We start from the raw sequence: 20,046 nt of genomic DNA on the forward strand, positions 1-20,046 counted from the left end.
GGTACGATTTGAGGAGCACAAAATGGACCAATCAAAAATGGGCACATAGTGCATTTTGACAATGCTTGATATTTCACAATTATTCAATTATTTATCTCAAGAAAAACGAAATGTTATTTGTTATGATAGATGCGTAGATATATTTCCTATCAATTGATGCAAAAACCTTTGCGATCTATTGAGAAATGCTCGAGTTATAAACGTTCCAAATCTTGCATTTTTTCCTACTTGTTCAGTGCCTAGATTTCCATTTCACCCCCTATATCTTCCGGTTAGACGTAGTCCTACGTCAAAAATAAAAAAAATACAGGTCAAATGTTTTGCGATAAAGAAGAAAACTACAAATTTTCACGGAAATCTGAGAACCACTATATCGGGTTGGCATGGAATGGCTGTATATGTAATATGTAAAGCCATCCTCGAGGCATATATTGTTTACTTGTTTATTTCGTTATAACTTACAGTACTGGCAGAAATAAAGTGTTCATGTTGATTTTGATTTTACTGGCGTATTGTATTCGTTAACTTTTTTTATTTGCAGTAATGCAACATTAATGTAATATGACGAAACGATCGTCTCCGATTAGCTTTTACTCGGAAAAATAAAAATAAAATGCATTAGAACCCCGATTATCCGCGGAATGGTCGGGCAAGGTCACCGCGTATAACGAAAATCGCGGTTAACGCAACAAAGGGCTAAAAATGAGGTGCAAACACGAAAAAAAGATATTTCAGCATGAAAATTATTTTTCATCATAAATTATACACTCTGTCCAATTTCTATAAGACCAGGTGATGATCCTGTTTCTTTGTGTCATTGTAAACAAACAATGCTTCAATTTTTATTCTAGTGTGTAGGTATTGGTGTCTACCATACACTGCATGATTTTCATATGTGTGTGTGCAAGCACTGAGCGTAAACGAATGTTTTTTGTATTTTCAACTGTGAAGTTTCTGTAAGACCAGTTACATTTTCCGTTGTTTTAGTTGTTTTAATCAATTAAATCTGACAAATGCCGAAGGGAAAAGTCCTCACGGAGAGAGAAGAAAGACAAATCGATGAATTACACCAAGAAAATGTTGGTATCAGAGAAATTTCTCGTCGGATTGGACGATCCCATCAAGTAGTGCTCAATTATTTGGCGAATCCTCAAGGATACGGTAAGGAGAGAGCTCCACGTAAATTCGAGCTCTCTGATGTGGTTCTTCTGACGTTAAATATACTTTATTCTAAGCATTCAACAATGTATGAATGTATCTTGTTGAAAATTAACTGTTTATGTTGCAACGAAATAGAATCAGGGTGGTCTTATAGAAGTTGGACAGAGTGTAGGTTGACCAAACGTACCGTTTTTAACGGGACAGTACCGTTTTTTCTAATATTTTTTTATTGTCCCGTCTTTTTATCAATCTGTACCGTATTTTGAGTATAAAAAGAAAAAATTATGTCTTGTTGCACTCCGCGATCTGTTCGAAACCCCGTGCCGCAAATTATGGTTGCCTTCTACCAGAGATCGGATAGTGACCTCTCAGACATTATTCAGCTTTGTTGCAAGAAACAATGTTGCTGAAATTGTTTTTATTTTTGATCATATCATTAGAATCCTTCAACGTGAAAGGAGAGATGTATTTTTGACTAGCGAGGTGCAAACTATTCTTAAAACTTTAGTCAATTCAGGTTAAACATAGTATGCTAAATTTATTAAAACTATGAAAAAATGTTCGATACTGCGTTGGAATACATTGAATAACGGAAGGCTAGTCTAGGAGAAAGATAATAGAATGTATGGATTGTTACTAAATTTCTAAATGGTCAGATGTTCGAAGAAGCAGTAGTAAAAATTGTAGGGGGTTGTATCTAGGACACTACCGCATATTTTCGACGTAGAACTTCTCAATTATATTATGCAATCCACTTGTTTACCACTTCGAATATTATTTTAGAATGCATCGAAATTTTTGTAATAGATTATGATCTTCGTTACAAGTAAATTTGATGACCATTCTTTTACGTTTGATATAACGCCTAGGACTACCAAAATATGTGAACGGAAGAATTGTCAAACGATCATTGTATTTTACATTTCCCTCTGAAATTATTGCACATCTCATGTTTACGTAGTTCTCGAACCGCGAAAGTTCATTCACCTCTAGTATCTGAAATGACGATTTTCCTAGGCTTCTCAGTTTAAAAGTACGTTTTAGGGAAACATATTCCGGTTTGCACAACGACAAGCTAGTACAAAAGTATTCAACACCAAAAAAAAACCATCGACTTTCATGTATTTGCAAAACGGATTCCCCCAGGCACATTAATTTAAAAGTCCGTGTTAGGGAAACATAACTCAGTGGGAAAAATACCCCCGACTTGCATGTTTTAACAAAGCGGATTACCCAAGACACATTGGTTTTGAAGTCCGTGTTAGGGAAACACAGCTTGGTGGGAACGAAAATACCCCCGACTTGCATGTATATTTGCAAAGCGGGGAAATCGTAAATCGGGCCAATCAAAACTTGGCAGTTAGGTCATTTAGATAACGCTTCAATTGTTCATCTCATGAAAAATAATATTTATTAATTGTGATAGACGCATAGAAATATTTCCTATCAATTGATGCAAACATCTTTCCGGTCTGTTAAGAGATGTTCGAGTTATAAGCATTCGAAATACGGGTAGGGTTAGCACACAAATCGGCAGAACAAGTGTATGGGAAAAAAGGAAGTTCTTCCAGTTTTCATGGATTTAAACCATTTATAGATTAGCGAATTGTGATGTATAGCATATCAAACAAATCTTAGACAATTTCCGATTCGATGGGTGTGCAAATCATGAGAATTCGTTCACAGTGAAAAAAGTCATTTACGTTAACTTTATTTCATAAAAACGTGACCTGTTTTCTGATTTGACACCCTTCCTGAAAGACGTAGTTCTATGTCAAAAAAATCCAGTTCAAATAAATGAACATTTTTTGTTTGATAAGTGGACAATGATTGAATAATTTATAGTTTATGAGATAAAAATGTGTAACAAAGAATTCGTGTTTGAAAATAGTTATTAACGTTAACTTTATTTCATAAAAACGTGACCTGTTTTCTGATTTGACACCCTTCCTGAAAGACGTAGTTCTATGTCAAAAAAATCCAGTTCAAATAAATGAACATTTTTTGTTTGATAAGTGGACAATGATTGAATAATTTATAGTTTATGAGATAAAAATGTGTAACAAAGAATACGTGTAGGTTGCAAATCGGAAGGTGCAGATGTTCACAGAGATGGAAAACAAATTTTTAGAGTGTAAGAATTCGTGAAGCTAACGAATTATGGATCAATTCCACGCCAATAAAGCCGGCCGTAGATATTTTACAATTTTTCATTTGAGTTGGTGGGAGGTACCAAAATCATTATTTTAATTATGAGATGATCAATTTTAATAACGACTGATTTTGCATAAGGGCAAGTCTAGAATCATTGACTTTTCTTTGCTAAAATAATAATTCGGTATATAAAAAAGGTCTATAAAAAATATAATGTACAGCAAAGTTGTTGGAAAATCAATGGATTATTTTGGAAAAATAACATGGGGACATGTTTTGAGTTATCAAAATTTTCAATATTGAACTCAATTTTTGAGTAAGATTTTTTAACGTTGTATTCTGAGCCTCCTCTTCTGCATCCCTTTAGGTTAGCATGAAATATGTTTGGAGCTCAAAGCACCATCTAAAACACTTAGACCACTCTCGACGAAATACCCAATAAAGCACACGCGAGAGCCAGTTGTCAAAAGCAACACCGCACTTTGACGCCACTTTTAACCCGGAAACAATCCTCGAATTCACGGAAATTTAATGATCGATCGGAAAAAGTCACCAATAAGTCCCCTGAATTAACAATAAACTCTTTTTTGACAATTTACATTTAGTAACGCATAAAACAACGAAATGTGCGTGTCATGCATAAATGTATAAGCACTCTCGTCAGACGGCATGAAAGTCGACCCGGTGCTCCCATTCTTCCTATGTATCATGCAAAATTTCTGTAAAACCTAACAACATCAGGAAAATTGTGCTTCCAATTTTCGTTCTACATAAAATAAACGGTCGCGTCAAAATCGTCTGTTATGGCGTGGAATTTCTCTATATTTTGTATCTACCTGGTGAAAGTATTTTTCTGCCATGAACAAAAAAGTCACGACTCAATGTTGAAACCATGAAAGTTATAATAATTGTGAAACAGAACTTCGACCTGGAATGTGACAAATTTAATGATAAAACTAAAAAAAGGTATTCCTTCGTTATATTTAACTTTTAAAAAACATTCTTTCTTTGTAGGAAACAAAGCAGGTGCATCTAAGAATGCTTGAATATTTTGTTTTTTTTTTTTGGCTTACGCGTTTCGTTTTTTTACCTGAACTATTTGGTCAGCCTAATCATAACAGAAATCATTACTCTATCCATCTGTGATATCGTGTACACCAGTGATCAAACAATGTAAAGTAATTGCCAAAACAAAAGAGCACTACCCTGTCCATGTTTGTATAGGAGACGTAAACGACAAAATGAACAAAATCGACTTTTTCGCTGTTTTGCATTCTACACAATGCATTACGTTTGCTCAACATGCAAACAAACATTTTTTGTACGAAAACATTTGAGCAATTTTGAAAAAACCTTTCCGAAAAATCGCTGTTTGTCCGCATTACAGACGTAGTTCCATACAGCTTTCATACATCGTTCGAAAATCAACAATTGTCAGTATTATGTGCTATAAGCTAAATCTACATTTGAATCACATTCTTTGTAGAATCCAAACATGTCTATCACGATAGTGTCTTATTACATAGTGTTTCCTAATAGATGAATATAATAAACGCTGCTTATATAATTACTATTTTCTGTATACGATGAACAAAGAGAAGCAATTGTGTTTTTTAATGTTATAATTACCTAAATTGCTGCATTTGAATCTTCAAGTAGATAATGAAACAATCAGATCAGTAGTAAAATTAAAATAATATAGGTTCTTAGCATTATAACTCCTCGGATTCAACATTAAATTATTCCGCATACTCAGCATTAACTCATGCCGTTGGTGTAAGTCACTCCACCATCTTTATGCGATTGATCGTGATATCGGTAAATCATGTTGCTAAAATTACCAACATTGCAGATTGCCTTTACAAATTCAATTAATTGAAAAAACACGAACCTGCTGTTCTCATCATATCCCAGAGTATTCTTCAGGAAAAAGTACTATCATAGACTCGCAACAAATCAAGAGCACCATTTCCAGACAATTCACTAAAGTTCTTCCAAACCTTTTTGATTTTATCCGATAACAACTGAAACGACCGACGGAAACGTTTTGACTATTATCGGAATTATAAATACTAACGCTACAAACAGAGCAATCTGTTTTACGTCAAGCTATGCGGACAAATGTTCATTGAAACGATTGGTTGTCCGTATAAATAGACGCAAGCGTTTTCCAAATGGAAAAAATATGTTATAATCCGCAAAATCACCTAGGCCCTCTTTTTGCTGATAATATCCTTCAACTGGACAGATCATTTCATCGGAAATTTGCATGGTTATGCTTGTAGGCCAAAAAATATCAAAAATTCGTTTTCCCAACACTAATGGTGTTGTCTATTACGTCTCCTATGTAATCATGGGCAGTATGGGACAAAAGTACGCATTTGCCATTTTGTATTGAAATAGGTTTTTGTTTAACTACAAACAAAACTTGAGAAATTCTTGTACTACGTTTCGAAGGTAATATATAGTTACAATTTGGTAAGCTAATTGAATTTTATTTGCTTTTATTTCAAGAGTTATTGGACAACATCAGTTAGGTGCGCACCTTTGCCCCGCACTACTCTATAATGGTTCACAGATTTTCGTCAAAAGTGGTTGCTTTGTTCTTTATCGCAAAATATTAGACCCGTTAGATTAGGGTGCTCATTCCTAATATGGGAATGGTGTTCCGAAAAATTCATTTTTGCCCTTTTTTCCAAAAATGATTTTTTTTTTGAAAATTCATAATCTTTGAACTACTGAACCGATTAAGATGATCGATATATCAAATAAAAAACAATTATTTTGTATTTTTAGATAAAAATATTACGCTTGCAAGAAAATAGATATTGTTTCCGTAATTATTGATTGTATCCGTTTTTTTATTGTTTTCATGGTTTGGAGTAGAAAAAAATGGGCACCCTAATAAAAAAATTTAAAAATACGGGTCTAATATTTTACGATAAAGAACAAAATTATCACTTCTGATGAAAAACTGCGAACCATAATGTCGATTTTGCATGGAACGGCTGTATACATATCATTTATGAAATTAGTCAAGAGCCACTACAAAATACTAATATATTGTGTAATGATATAATGTTAATAGCTAGCATGTACTTGGTTCACTCGGGCTGCAAAGAGAACGAAGTTTTGCGTGTCTAGCAGCTACATAATTTTGTTTTTTTTGTTTCATAAAGATTGTGAAACTAAAATTGACGAATATGTGTGCGTACAGTCTCTTCATTATTGCGAACATCTTCGTTATTGCGAAAAACTTAGTTATAAAGCCCGAAATTTAGGAGGCAATAGCACTCTTGGTTACATTTTTATACTTGGTTCACTTTGGCTGAACTTTTTTATCAAATTTTCTTCGATCATTCAATTTTAGAACCAGAAAGTGAAAGTCATTCGTGTGATAAAATCGAAACCCGGAATACTTATGTTTAAGTATAGCCACGATCCAGATGGTCCTTTCTTTGGTTTAAACTTGGTCAAACCAAAATGGAACTTTACACCCAAATGAGTACAGTAATTCTAGTGTGAAATACAACGGCAATCAACATTACATTTTTCTCAACCATATTTTTTTCAATATTATTATTGTAGTAAAGATTCGGACTAAAAATACATCCAACAACACCGAACTGAAAACCGTAATCTTTTCATTCAGCCAAAGTGTACTGAGTGCATGCGAACCAAAACTAAAAGTTTTTTTTTCTATTCTTATGTGTTATTTTACAGATAATCACAATCTCTGTGTTTTGAAGATATCCTGTTTGTGATACTTGTGCGATTAAATAGTAGATTTGATCATCCACGGTTAATTAACGGGAGTCCAAACTTCTAATTGAAATATCTCAAAATAATGTTTTTGGCGCTTGGTTCGTTTTGGCAGAACCCCGACCATTTGAAAGCAGTAACTTTTTGCATAGCTTATTTTTACATATATATTTTGGCAAAAAAACATAATGGATTTATTTTTCATCCACAGATCGACATCAAAATGACCATGGGCAACATGCGACCGCTGAAGATTACCACCGTCGGCGACGGAATGGTTGGTAAAACGTGCCTATTAATTACGTACACTCAGAACGAATTCCCCAGTGAATATGTTCCAACAGTTTTCGATAACCACGCCTGCAACATCAACGTGGACGAAAAAGAATATGCCCTCACTTTATGGGACACTGCTGGTCAAGAGGATTATGAAAGACTACGACCGCTCAGCTATCCAAACGTCAGTAGCCGTAACTGAATGTTTATTTGAAGGCCACCCTTTTGCTTATCATTTATTCGTTTTACAGACCGATTGTTTTCTCATATGTTACTCCATATCTAGCAAAACATCTTTCGATAATGTGCTTTCAAAATGGTACCCCGAGATAAGACATTTTGCACCAAATGTTCCAATAGTGCTCGTAGGTGAGATAACAAACTAAAAATCAGCTAAAATGAGTATACAATCTATTTTTTTGTTTCTTCGCAAGGTACAAAAAGCGACTTGAGAGTACAAGGATCAGAAAAGTTTGTCACTACTGCGGAGGGAAAGAAACTAAAGCACAAAATCAAAGCCTATTCCTTGGTCGAATGTTCCGCAAAGAAAAAGCTGAACCTCGGAGATGTGTTCGACGAAGCTGTCCGAGCGGTGGAAAAAAAGCCACATACCAAACCGCGGGTTTGCACCATACTGTAGTATCATTCGATGCTTTAGATTTTATTTTGTTATAGATTATTATTGCAAGACTGAGGCCAGTGATGATAGGAGATATTCTGTAAGGACAGATACTCCAGGGTTATCCTCTCCTCAATTTGAAATTACTGTAGATCAAGTTATCTTTGAGCTTACCCTGAAATGAAAAAGAAGAAAAGTATTTATATATTTCCTACCAATGAAGTATTGTGTATATTGAAATAGTAAAATCTAGCAAAAGGATGATAAAATTTATCCAAATATTGCAGATATTTTCATATTCGTTAGCTAGTCATACTAATTTTGTAAAAAAAATTATTGGAAAAATATTGTAAAATATAGTGAACATAAGTACATTGGTTGCCTTACCCAACGAACAAATGTATTGAGATGACACAACAGTTAACGAACAAACTAAAGGGTCATTTATATGCGTTTGGTTTTCAATTTGCTAAAAAAAATATAATTGTTTGTCGAAAACCACCCAGAAAACAGCAAAATGCTAAACAATTCTTTCACCCCGGGTGCAAAAGCTTCACTCGACGCCACTGACCGCACCCATCGCAGAACCAAGGCGCGTAGAAGTATATCCTAAGGTGGGCCAACCTGCTAAAACCACTCTCCAGCCATCCTGGTTTTGTAAACAAGACACAATACGGTTGTACCCAAGATTTTCTGATTTTCGAGCATCAATATCGTAACATTTCATATAGATTAGAGATGTGCCATCCGCTCATGAGCTGTTCCGAAGAATCGACTCTTTGAAGTGAGTTGACGCGGAACAGCTCGCAAAAAAAATTAAACAGCTCTTCAGCTCACTTTGATGATGATGAAGGAGAGAAAAGAGCTGTAGAATTGAAGAGAGTGTGTGAGCTGTAAGATTCAAATGAACTGACCGTCTCTCGCTCTTCGTGTTAAGACATCAGTTTAGTTTCATTTGTCCCTCGTCTTTTCAACTGTTATATTCGCGTTGACGGCATTGAGCTTTGTTTACCAGTTTAGGGGGCGCCAAAAATAATAATTGGCTCTCAGGCAGAATGAACACGTTTTTAAAATTCAAATTATTAATGAAAATTAACTTCTGTGTATCAAATGAGTATTCTATTTCAATGAAAAACACTTTGTTTGCAGGCGGTGCAAAAATCTCATAAGATTTTTTTTTTTGAAGAAAACTTTCTATTGTAATGTAAAGCCTCAGTAAAAATGTCGGAAATGTTGTACTCGCCGAGTCTGTTGTAAATAATAGTCTGGAATACGTGTTTCAAGTAATTAATAATATGGTGTGAACAATTTCATTTGAATTTTAACATTTTCAAACTGGCTTCGTGGCTATCGAGTTTGGGACCCAAATTGAAAGTCGGCACTGACAACTGAGCTGAAGAGCTGTTCATAAAGAACAGCTCATTTAGATGAGCTGATATGATCAGAGCTGTTCACCATGATGAGCTGATTTGCACACCTCTAATATAGATGCATGATGTTGACGTTTTACCTCACGGACTTCCAGACTGAGTTGCCAGATATGCAAGCGCACATTTAATTTTTGTTAGTCTTTTTTGCGATTGCAATTAAAATTTATAAACTACTGAAATTGTAGGAATCATAAATGGAAGCTGTTGGTTTGGAAAACCGATACTCTGAATAGCAAAATACGGTACTTTTCACGATACAAATCAAAACTTCAAAGTAAACTGACAATGTGATGGTGAGAGAGTGGATGAAACTTAAAAACGTTTTAGGATTTTTTTAACGTTGAACTGGGTCATTCTTTGCGCTAGTGAGCGGGTTGTGTGTTTCTTCACACTCCGCTATAAAATTTGGAGAATGAGAAGATCTGGGCAAACTCACCGCGATTAACGAAAATCGCGGATGACCCATTAAAGGACAAAAAAATGCAAACACGAAAAGAGATGTTTCAACATAAAAACTATGTTCTATCAATACAGAAATCAATCAACTATCCATCTATAAGGTCGTGTACACCAGTGGCTAAATAATGTAAAAGCCATGACCACAACAAAAGAGCATGGGCCTACCACTCACTAACAAATTCCGGAAAGGCCTATTGATTTACTATGGAACTCGCAGTCACGAATAATCCGCAGGGCGGATCATCCGCTCGCGGATAATCGAGGTTCTACTGTCATAGTCTCATTTATGGAATAAAAACATTTGCTTGCAGATAAAATAACTTGCATATATTTTCGCAAACTAAAATAATCTGGCATCTCTGAAACTGAAAGGAACAGTCTGTATTTGTGAAACGAGTATTATGATGTATTTTTGAGAAGAAAAACCGAATTCTGAAGTGTAAATTATGAATGAAAATTAACTTTTACGAATCAAATTAGTATTCTATGTGAATGCAAATCACTTTTTTTCTGCAAGTGGTGAGAAAATCCCATACAAAAATATGTCTGAAATTGACGTTATATTATAATAATACATTTTAGTAGGAATATCTGAAAATTCAGAGGAAAGTTAAGGTTAGGACTACGCGCTTCAACTAATTAAATAATACCAAGTAGATATTTTCATTCAAATTTTACCAATTGAAAATTGCCTTTTAGCCTTCTAATCTGATAGAGTTTGGATCCCAAACTCGAATGTCGCCACTAGCCATCGCGGATATTTTCGTTGTCTCGGGTTGAGGGCGATATTGACCGTGTAAGGTGGAAAAATATTGATTGAGGTTAGATCAGATGTTGAAAGCCTAGCTGTCACGATATTGAAGACACTTATTGTCAATCCGGTTGATCGTGTAAGGTGCCCATAAGGTTACATTGGCTCGGAGTACGCACGAAAACTTGATTGTGCATAACTGACGAAAAGAAACAATTTTGTTCGATAGAAGCTGGCGAATTCGAACGAAGCAAGTGGGGAGCAATGTAACCACACCAATACAACTCTATGTAGTTGTTTACTTCTCACGATTGTCTGCGTTTCGTGCAGCCCAATGAGGTACATATTGAGGTGGAGCAGTAGACGAAGTATATCTGTATTGGCAAGCAAAATATCGTGTCGTAATTATTTGCATTCAATATGGAATGTATATGGAAAAAACAAAACAATGTTCAAAGTACTCACGGTTGCATGATAATTTGAGCCGAAATGCTCATGAAATTATTCAACTGTTTGTTTTTAACAGATGCCAATTGTATTGTGGCTTATTTCGATTATTTATGTAGTAAAAACGTCCAGAGAGCACTCGTATACTTAGATCTCGAAAGCAGTAACATTTTCGGTGAAATTTTTATTAATTGTCCATTATTTTCTCACAACATACACACCGACACTGAAAGCCTTCAAAACAACAACTTCGTAACGTTAAAATAATGAAAGTTCGTTTGTTTCTATGAACGTGGGGGAGTGAATATGGCACATGGAAATATCACTTTTATCCGTCTTTTTCGACGTGATTTCACAAATATTCACTGCACGCTGTCACATTAGCTTCATATTCAGCGGGAACTCTTATAAAATGTACGTTTTTAATTGATAAAACACTTGCTGAAAATCGCATTTTCACATGGATGTGGTAGGTAATCAAATATAAACACAACGACTGACGTCACTATTTGAGAAATAGTTATGGTGGCTTGAAAAACCACCATCTTCATTACCTTTTTTCCAGGACATTGCGTGCAGCCTAAGAAGCTATCACCGTGGCCTAAGTTCTTCTTCTATAGGAGCATTGTACCACTACGATCATTAAGCCGGATTTAGACGTTGTAAGTTACTCGGTTACGAGTAACGTCAAGGGTCAATCAATCCCAAAGTACGTAGAATAGAAGGTAGTCTCCTCCCTGCTTTGTTCAAGTAGTGGTAGGCAAAGAAAAAAAGCAAAAAATTGTAATAAACCATCGATTGAATTCATATAAATTCGAACATTTTTGAATTTTTTTAAATTGTAACAAAAGAACTGTCTCAAAATATGTTTCCAGGGGATGAAACAACAGTTAATCATTTTAAAATTAAAAACAGTGAAATTATCGCATCTGTATTATAAAAATAACGCAAAAAACGATGAACAAATGTGTGGAGAGGTTATATCGAAGCAGTGTCGTTCCCGCAATTTGATAATATGATGAAAGATGAACACTGCTGATTTTTTTGTCTTTCATTGAAGCATCCATCATGAATCATCGCGACGCTTTCATTGGTCTCAGTTTGGAGTGTTCAGCCGTAGTGGGGACCGTAGTGGGGGTTCAGCCACTTAAGGGACCAAATTGGCGTTTCTGGAAAACGAGAAAAACATTTTCCCCACCCGGATCATCTTCCGAAGTGATTGCAGATAAATATTTTGCACTTTCGCAAGAAGTGAATGTATAAATTTGGAATTTCGTGTGAAACCATTGAAACGGAACGTTTTGGAAGATCCAAGAAGCAAATGCATGGAACAGCTGAAAACATCTCCGATTAGTTTATCTCATCACAATTTATATAAAAAACACACTTACCTCCAGTACGAAGACGTCTTCTTTGCTGATTATAGGTTAAAACAGTATCCCCAAAAGAATCCGGCGAAAAATGAAGCGAACAAACAAATATGTTTCGCGTATCGAACGAGCTTTTGTATTCGAAAAAGTTTAACCATTTCCGTCTCAACAATTTGTTGGTCGGAAAATGGTGGAAAGTTATCCGATTTTCTTCAAAATTTTTCAGCTCCGGCATCGCGGGACGTTGCACTTCGACATATTGCTGGAGTAAACAAACACTGTTCAATATGGAATCGATAAAAAATCACATCAAACCTTACCTGCAGTGAAAATGCGGTACACTATCGTGATTATCGTCGGCTCGACCAACGATTTGGTCACTTTTTACGATTTTTTGAACTTTTCAAAACAAGAAATATTGCAAAAACTTCCGAACATCGAACAAATTGAGGATTGTTTATTACTATCTTCTTTGTGTGCGCGCTCCGTGTGTATACACAGGTAATATCACTTACCTTCTATTCTACGTACTTTGAATCAATCCGAAGAATTACGAACGCACCCATACCACGAAATTTGACATTTGATTTGTATGTATGGAGCTACTCGTTCGTTTAAAAACAAAAAAAAACTTTGAAGTAGATCGGCTGCATTGCATTGTCAAATGCTCCCTCAATGTCAAGAAAAACTGTAAGTGAGATTTCTTTAGCATCAAAAGACTAGAAAAGAAAAAGACTATTTTTGAAAGTAACGTTTTAGTTGATTTATTTGCTTGGTAGGCAAATCGAGATTTTTTCAAAGATCTTCGGGGCTGTCCACATACCACGTGGACAACTTTAGGGGGGTAGGGGGTACGAAAATGTCCATGTTTGTCCATGGTGAGGGGGGTGAGAGTTCAGATAATGTCCACGTGGACACGTTAAACAAAATTTTTTTAAAAGCGCATTCAGATATGTTTTCAAAAATAAACGAAATCTGTTCTGCAGTTTTAAGAATGTTTGAACTTTTCGCTCATTCATCCATGGAATGGTTATTTCGAATATTTTTCCAAATCAGCGAACTTCTCCGCTCAAATATGTATTCTAAATGAAACTCACATAAACGGTGAGCGATCAAGTTTCAATTGGAAGCAGAGGATCATTGTTTTCAACTTCTAAGCTACGTCATTTGAGCATAAACTGACCTCCTTGTTCTAGGTCCAAGTCTACGGAGAGTAAATTTGACATTGCGAACTGTTGATACATTTTTATCTGCAGAGTACATGTGGGGTGTTGATAACATGATGAAATGACCGGAATATTTGAAGAATTATCTAAATAATTTGGAAGGACTTAGGGAAACGAGTGCTACCCAAATCTCTGCACCTGCACTTGTGTAATAGAAGAACCAGATTCAGTCCACGTTTTCTAAGTACCCTCGTTCCCGAATATTTCCCGAATTTTAAGACGATATCTTTAATGTAGCTGAGTTAGGCATGCTCAGCACCGGAATGCGGTTTTTTTTGTGGATCACTTTTTACTACAGAACGAAAGATTGGGATGTTACAAGTGAGTTTTCCGTTAATTAGTACATGTTATTACAACATTCGGGTTTTTTTTCAAGAGTCTTTGAATCCGGGATTAGATTACATATTTTGCACCACAGCCAAGAGAAAACTGCTATCGATTAGATCAATGGCATAGTGTAAATCACAAGCCATAAGGCTTCGTATATTGAAATTGAATTTGACAATTCCACGTTTTATGGAATTAACCGCATCGAAAATATTTTTGTTTCAAATTGGAGCATTTCAAGCATCTAAAATATTGTTTTATTTGTTCTAATTTTCGCTTCATTATCTGAACTACTATCTTGCTGTCAAAGTTCAGTAAAGAAGTATGCCGAAATCCATTGGTTGCTACTCCATTGTAATGCTTTCGACAGTTTTTTCTTAACAGTATCTTGATTAGCTTCATTCAAAACAACATTCAATTGTGCTAAATCATTTCAGAAGTCTCCAAAAAAACTATGTTCGATAGACACTTGTTTCTCGGAGATTTTCTGCAGGCGAATGATTCTATTGCCAAATAAGTTTCTTCTGGTGTTATTTCATGCGTCATTGATTATAGTTTATTGATTCAGCTGTGATTTTACGATTACAAATTTTTTTTTGCTAGATTGTGCAGTTCTACTGCCGTACCGTTTTAATCATTAGAAAAGCGGATATACATTTGTCGTTGGTTTTCTCGAATGTTCTCGAAAAGCGATTTTAAAGGAGTAATATTTTGGGTATAATACCAGTTATCATAGTGGAATTATTACATAAATGATTAAATAGATTTTCATACGCATTAGAACAAACGAGATGGAAAAGAATGAATTTTTGTTTTAGCAACTTTAATCCACCATTTCATACAGTTGCCATTACCGAGCTTTTCCTGCAGCCAACTATTTCACATATTTTCAAACTCTAGGATATATTGGTAGGAAGAGGTGCAATCAATAGAAAACAACTGCAACTACTAATAAAGCCTATTCGCATTTTTTTTCTTTTCAAAAAGGATTTAGGATTATGATCCGAATAAAACTATTTCAATGTTGCAGACTCCGGATGTGAAGAAGTTTGCCTTGCAACGATAGTAAGATGCGCTGTCTGAGTCAAGAATTGTATAGTGTAATTGTGCCTCACGAGCACTCCGAGAGAAATCTGGATATTCAATTCAGAATGGTCGCTAGGAATCTGTCATTAAAACAAGTGTTCAATGCGAAAAAACCAAAACAAAGGACATCTTTTTTTTCCTTCAATGGTTTTATCTTGTTTTTTTCATCATTATAAAAACACAAAAAAATTAGACTAATTTAAAATCGAATGTAGACACAATGCAATTATTTTGACGTAGGACTACGTCTTTCATTTCTATACCGGGGTGTAAAATCAAAGTTTCGAAAACGAAAGCGTTACGCCGGAGACCGAGATTTTGAGCGTTAATAGCTCCTAAACAACTGAACGAAATGGTATGATAAACACTTCATTCGAAAGATAAAATGTCTACGCGTTATATACTTGTAACTTTTTGATCCAAAAACTTGTTTCAATAGTCTTAAAATTGCTTTCAAAACAGGCTATTGAAATCACCAATCGGTATATAAGCGAGCGGCGCTCGGAAATCCACTCAGTTCTAATTGAACAGCGATTGGAGCATGTTGTCGCTGTTGCGGTGAAGCTCTTTATTTATCATGAAAGCGCGGATGAACGGTGTCACCAAGAGCCTGTTTGTGCACCCTAGGCCAGAAGGGAATCTATCAGGAGGAGAGTGATGCCACAAACGGTTCCCTGGGAAGACATCGCTACACACACATACACGCGCGGCTATTAACAGGTGGTTATCGAGTTGGCATTAACCACTGGTGGGCTTCCAGTATCGAGGAAAATGTGGAAATATCTAATCGTTACTGAAAATAATCTGCCAGTTCCTTTGGGAATTTTCAAAATATATTCATGTGAAAGAGTTTAATTGAATGTTTTCTATCCATGTAACACTGTGACCAAATATGTTTCAATCAAGTGCTATTAACAGGTGGTTATCGAGTTGGCATTAACCACTGGTGGGCTTCCAGTATCGAGGAAAATATGGAAATATCTAATCGTTACTGAAAATAATCTGCCAGTTCCTTTGGGAATTTTCAAAATATATTCATGTGAAAGAGTTTAATTGAACGTTTTCTATCCATGTAACACTGTGACCAAATACATTTGGTTTTGTGGTTTTTCAATCAATCGCAATTAACAGGATAGCTTCAGAAGATTATTCTTCCCCATCAGTAGGATATTTCCGTATCCAATATTGTATGCGCCCGCAATCGATTATTGCTCAGTCGCCGAAAGTTCCAAGCTCAGAGAGTTCATTCCCCTCTAGTTTGCCTTCCAAATTGCCATCGTAAACCACACCTTCTCTCGATTCAATCACACACAAAAAGCATACTTAGGCGATATTCTGGTGGTGAGACACATTCATTTTTCGTGAGGACATCGACAAGACAACATCGTTGCCTAACGTGCTGGAGGAGGTGGACGGCGAAGGATCGACACATACACGCGCAGAACTCTTTCCGTTAGGATGCCATTCAGCATCGAGAAAGTTCCGGAAAGATCTAATCATTGCTGGAAAATAATCTGGCAGTTCCTTTGGGAATTTTCAAAATATATTCATGTGAAAGAGTTTAATTGAAGTTTTCTATCCATGTTACACTGTGACCAAATATGTTTCAATCAAGTGCTATTAACAGGTGGTTATCGAGTTGGCATTAACCACTGGTGGGCTTCCAGTATCGAGGAAAATGTGGAAATATCTAATCGTTACTGAATATAATCTGCCAGTTCCTTTGGGAATTTTCAAAATATATTCATGTGAAAGAGTTTAATTGAATGTTTTCTATCCATGTTACACTGTGACCAAATATGTTTCAATCAAGTGCTATTAACAGGTGGTTATCGAGTTGGCATTAACCACTGGTGGGCTTCCAGTATCGAGGAAAATGTGGAAATAACTAATCGTTACTGAAAATAATCTGCCAGTTCCTTTGGGAATTTTCAAAATATATTCATGTGAAAGAGTTTAATTGAATGTTTTCTATCCATGTAACACTGTGACCAAATACATTTGGTTTTGTGGTTTTTCAATCAATCGCAATTAACAGGATAGCTTCAGAAGATTATTCTTCCCCATCAGTAGGATATTTCCGTATCCAATATTGTATGCGCCCGCAATCGAAAGTTCCGAGCTCAGAGAGTTCATTCCCCTCTAGTTTGCCTTCCAAATTGCCATCGTAAACCACACCTTCTCTCGATTCAATCACACACAAAAAGCATACTTAAGCGATATTCTGGTGGTGAGACACATTCATTTTTCGTGAGGACATCGACAAGACAACATCGTTGCCTAACGTGCTGGAGGAGGTGGACGGCGAAGGATCGACACATACACGCGCAGAACTCTTTCCGTTAGGATGCCATTCAGCATCAGGAAAGTTCCGGAAAGATCTAATCATTGCTGGAAAATAATCTGCCAGTTCCTTTGGGAATTTTCAAAATATATTCATGTGAAAGAGTTTAATTGAATGTTTTCTATCCATGTTACACTGTGACCAAATATGTTTCAATCAAGTGCTATTAACAGGTGGTTATCGAGTTGGCATTAACCACTGGTGGGCTTCCAGTATCGAGGAAAATGTGGAAATATCTAATCGTTACTGAAAATAATCTGCCAGTTCCTTGGGGAATTTTCAAAATATATTCATGTGAAAGAGTTTAATTGAATGTTTTCTATCCATGTAACACTGTGACCAAATACATTTGGTTTTGTGGTTTTTCAATCAATCGCAATTAACAGGATAGCTTCAGAAGATTATTCTTCCCCATCAGTAGGATATTTCCGTATCCAATATTGTATGCGCCCGCAAGCGATTATTGCTCAGTCGCCGAAAGTTCCGAGCTCAGAGAGTTCATTCCCCTCTAGTTTGCCTTCCAAATTGCCATCGTAAACCACACCTTCTCTCGATTCAATCACACACAAAAAGCATACTTAAGCGATATTCTGGTGGTGAGACACATTCATTTTTCGTGAGGACATCGACAAGACAACATCGTTGCCTAACGTGCTGGAGGAGGTGGACGGCAAAGGATCGACACATACACGCGAAGAACTCTTTCCGTTAGGATGCCATTCAGCATCGGGAAAGTTCCGGAAAGATCTAATCATTGCTGGAAAATAATCTGCCAGTTCCTCTGGGAATTTTCAAAATATATTCATGTGAAAGAGTTTAATTGAATGTTTTCTATCCATGTAACACTGTGACCAAATATGTTTCAATCAAGTGCTATTAACAGGTGGTTATCGAGTTGGCATTAACCACTGGTGGGCTTCCAGTATCGAGGAAAATGTGGAAATAACTAATCGTTACTGAAAATAATCTGCCAGTTCCTCTGGGAATTTTCAAAATATATTCATGTGAAAGAGTTTAATTGAATGTTTTCTATCCATGTTACACTGTGACCAAATATGTTTCAATCAAGTGCTATTAACAGGTGGTTATCGAGTTGGCATTAACCACTGGTGGGCTTCCAGTATCGAGGAAAATGTGGAAATAACTAATCGTTACTGAAAATAATCTGCCAGTTCCTTTGGGAATTTTCAAAATATATTCATGTGAAAGAGTTTAATTGAATGTTTTCTATCCATGTAACACTGTGACCAAATACATTTGGTTTTGTGGTTTTTCAATCAATCGCAATTAACAGGATAGCTTCAGAAGATTATTCTTCCCCATCAGTAGGATATTTCCGTATCCAATATTGTATGCGCCCGCAATCGAAAGTTCCGAGCTCAGAGAGTTCATTCCCCTCTAGTTTGCCTTCCAAATTGCCATCGTAAACCACACCTTCTCTCGATTCAATCACACACAAAAAGCATACTTAAGCGATATTCTGGTGGTGAGACACATTCATTTTTCGTGAGGACATCGACAAGACAACATCGTTGCCTAACGTGCTGGAGGAGGTGGACGGCGAAGGATCGACACATACACGCGCAGAACTCTTTCCGTTAGGATGCCATTCAGCATCAGGAAAGTTCCGGAAAGATCTAATCATTGCTGGAAAATAATCTGCCAGTTCCTTTGGGAATTTTCAAAATATATTCATGTGAAAGAGTTTAATTGAATGTTTTCTATCCATGTTACACTGTGACCAAATATGTTTCAATCAAGTGCTATTAACAGGTGGTTATCGAGTTGGCATTAACCACTGGTGGGCTTCCAGTATCGAGGAAAATGTGGAAATATCTAATCGTTACTGAAAATAATCTGCCAGTTCCTTGGGGAATTTTCAAAATATATTCATGTGAAAGAGTTTAATTGAATGTTTTCTATCCATGTAACACTGTGACCAAATACATTTGGTTTTGTGGTTTTTCAATCAATCGCAATTAACAGGATAGCTTCAGAAGATTATTCTTCCCCATCAGTAGGATATTTCCGTATCCAATATTGTATGCGCCCGCAAGCGATTATTGCTCAGTCGCCGAAAGTTCCGAGCTCAGAGAGTTCATTCCCCTCTAGTTTGCCTTCCAAATTGCCATCGTAAACCACACCTTCTCTCGATTCAATCACACACAAAAAGCATACTTAAGCGATATTCTGGTGGTGAGACACATTCATTTTTCGTGAGGACATCGACAAGACAACATCGTTGCCTAACGTGCTGGAGGAGGTGGACGGCAAAGGATCGACACATACACGCGAAGAACTCTTTCCGTTAGGATGCCATTCAGCATCGGGAAAGTTCCGGAAAGATCTAATCATTGCTGGAAAATAATCTGCCAGTTCCTCTGGGAATTTTCAAAATATATTCATGTGAAAGAGTTTAATTGAATGTTTTCTATCCATGTAACACTGTGACCAAATATGTTTCAATCAAGTGCTATTAACAGGTGGTTATCGAGTTGGCATTAACCACTGGTGGGCTTCCAGTATCGAGGAAAATGTGGAAATAACTAATCGTTACTGAAAATAATCTGCCAGTTCCTCTGGGAATTTTCAAAATATATTCATGTGAAAGAGTTTAATTGAATGTTTTCTATC

The 20,046-nt window shown here is 36.2% G+C and overlaps 1 protein-coding gene and 1 long non-coding RNA gene across 11 annotated transcripts in view; one reads left to right on the forward strand and one right to left on the reverse strand.

The window, feature by feature from the left end:
* The window catches only part of LOC129778065 (ras-like GTP-binding protein RhoL), a 38,810-nt gene extending 30,452 nt beyond the window's left edge, over positions 1-8,358 (forward strand). For 8 of the 10 annotated variants that reach the window (XM_055784721.1, XM_055784722.1, XM_055784715.1 and 5 more), the window contains 3 exons: positions 7,289-7,537; positions 7,605-7,722; positions 7,788-8,358. In XM_055784721.1, coding sequence (XP_055640696.1) covers positions 7,301-7,537; positions 7,605-7,722; positions 7,788-7,993 — 561 coding nt within the window. In that variant the 5' untranslated portion in view covers positions 7,289-7,300 and the 3' untranslated portion in view covers positions 7,994-8,358. The remainder of the gene's footprint in view (positions 1-7,288; positions 7,538-7,604; positions 7,723-7,787) is intronic. The other 2 variants (XM_055784723.1, XM_055784714.1) reach the window with 2 other exon arrangements.
* A 3,676-nt stretch (positions 8,359-12,034) lies between these two features.
* On the reverse strand, positions 12,035-12,944 carry LOC129778067 (uncharacterized). The gene is made up of 3 exons (XR_008743359.1): positions 12,750-12,944; positions 12,451-12,691; positions 12,035-12,393 (listed from the first exon to the last, which is right to left on the reverse strand). It is a non-coding gene; the product is annotated as an uncharacterized LOC129778067 (long non-coding RNA).
* Between the last annotated feature and the right edge of the window lie 7,102 nt (positions 12,945-20,046).

This window comes from Toxorhynchites rutilus, chromosome 3, assembly GCF_029784135.1.
Source record: "Toxorhynchites rutilus septentrionalis strain SRP chromosome 3, ASM2978413v1, whole genome shotgun sequence".
Taxonomy (NCBI): Eukaryota; Metazoa; Arthropoda; class Insecta; order Diptera; family Culicidae; genus Toxorhynchites; species Toxorhynchites rutilus.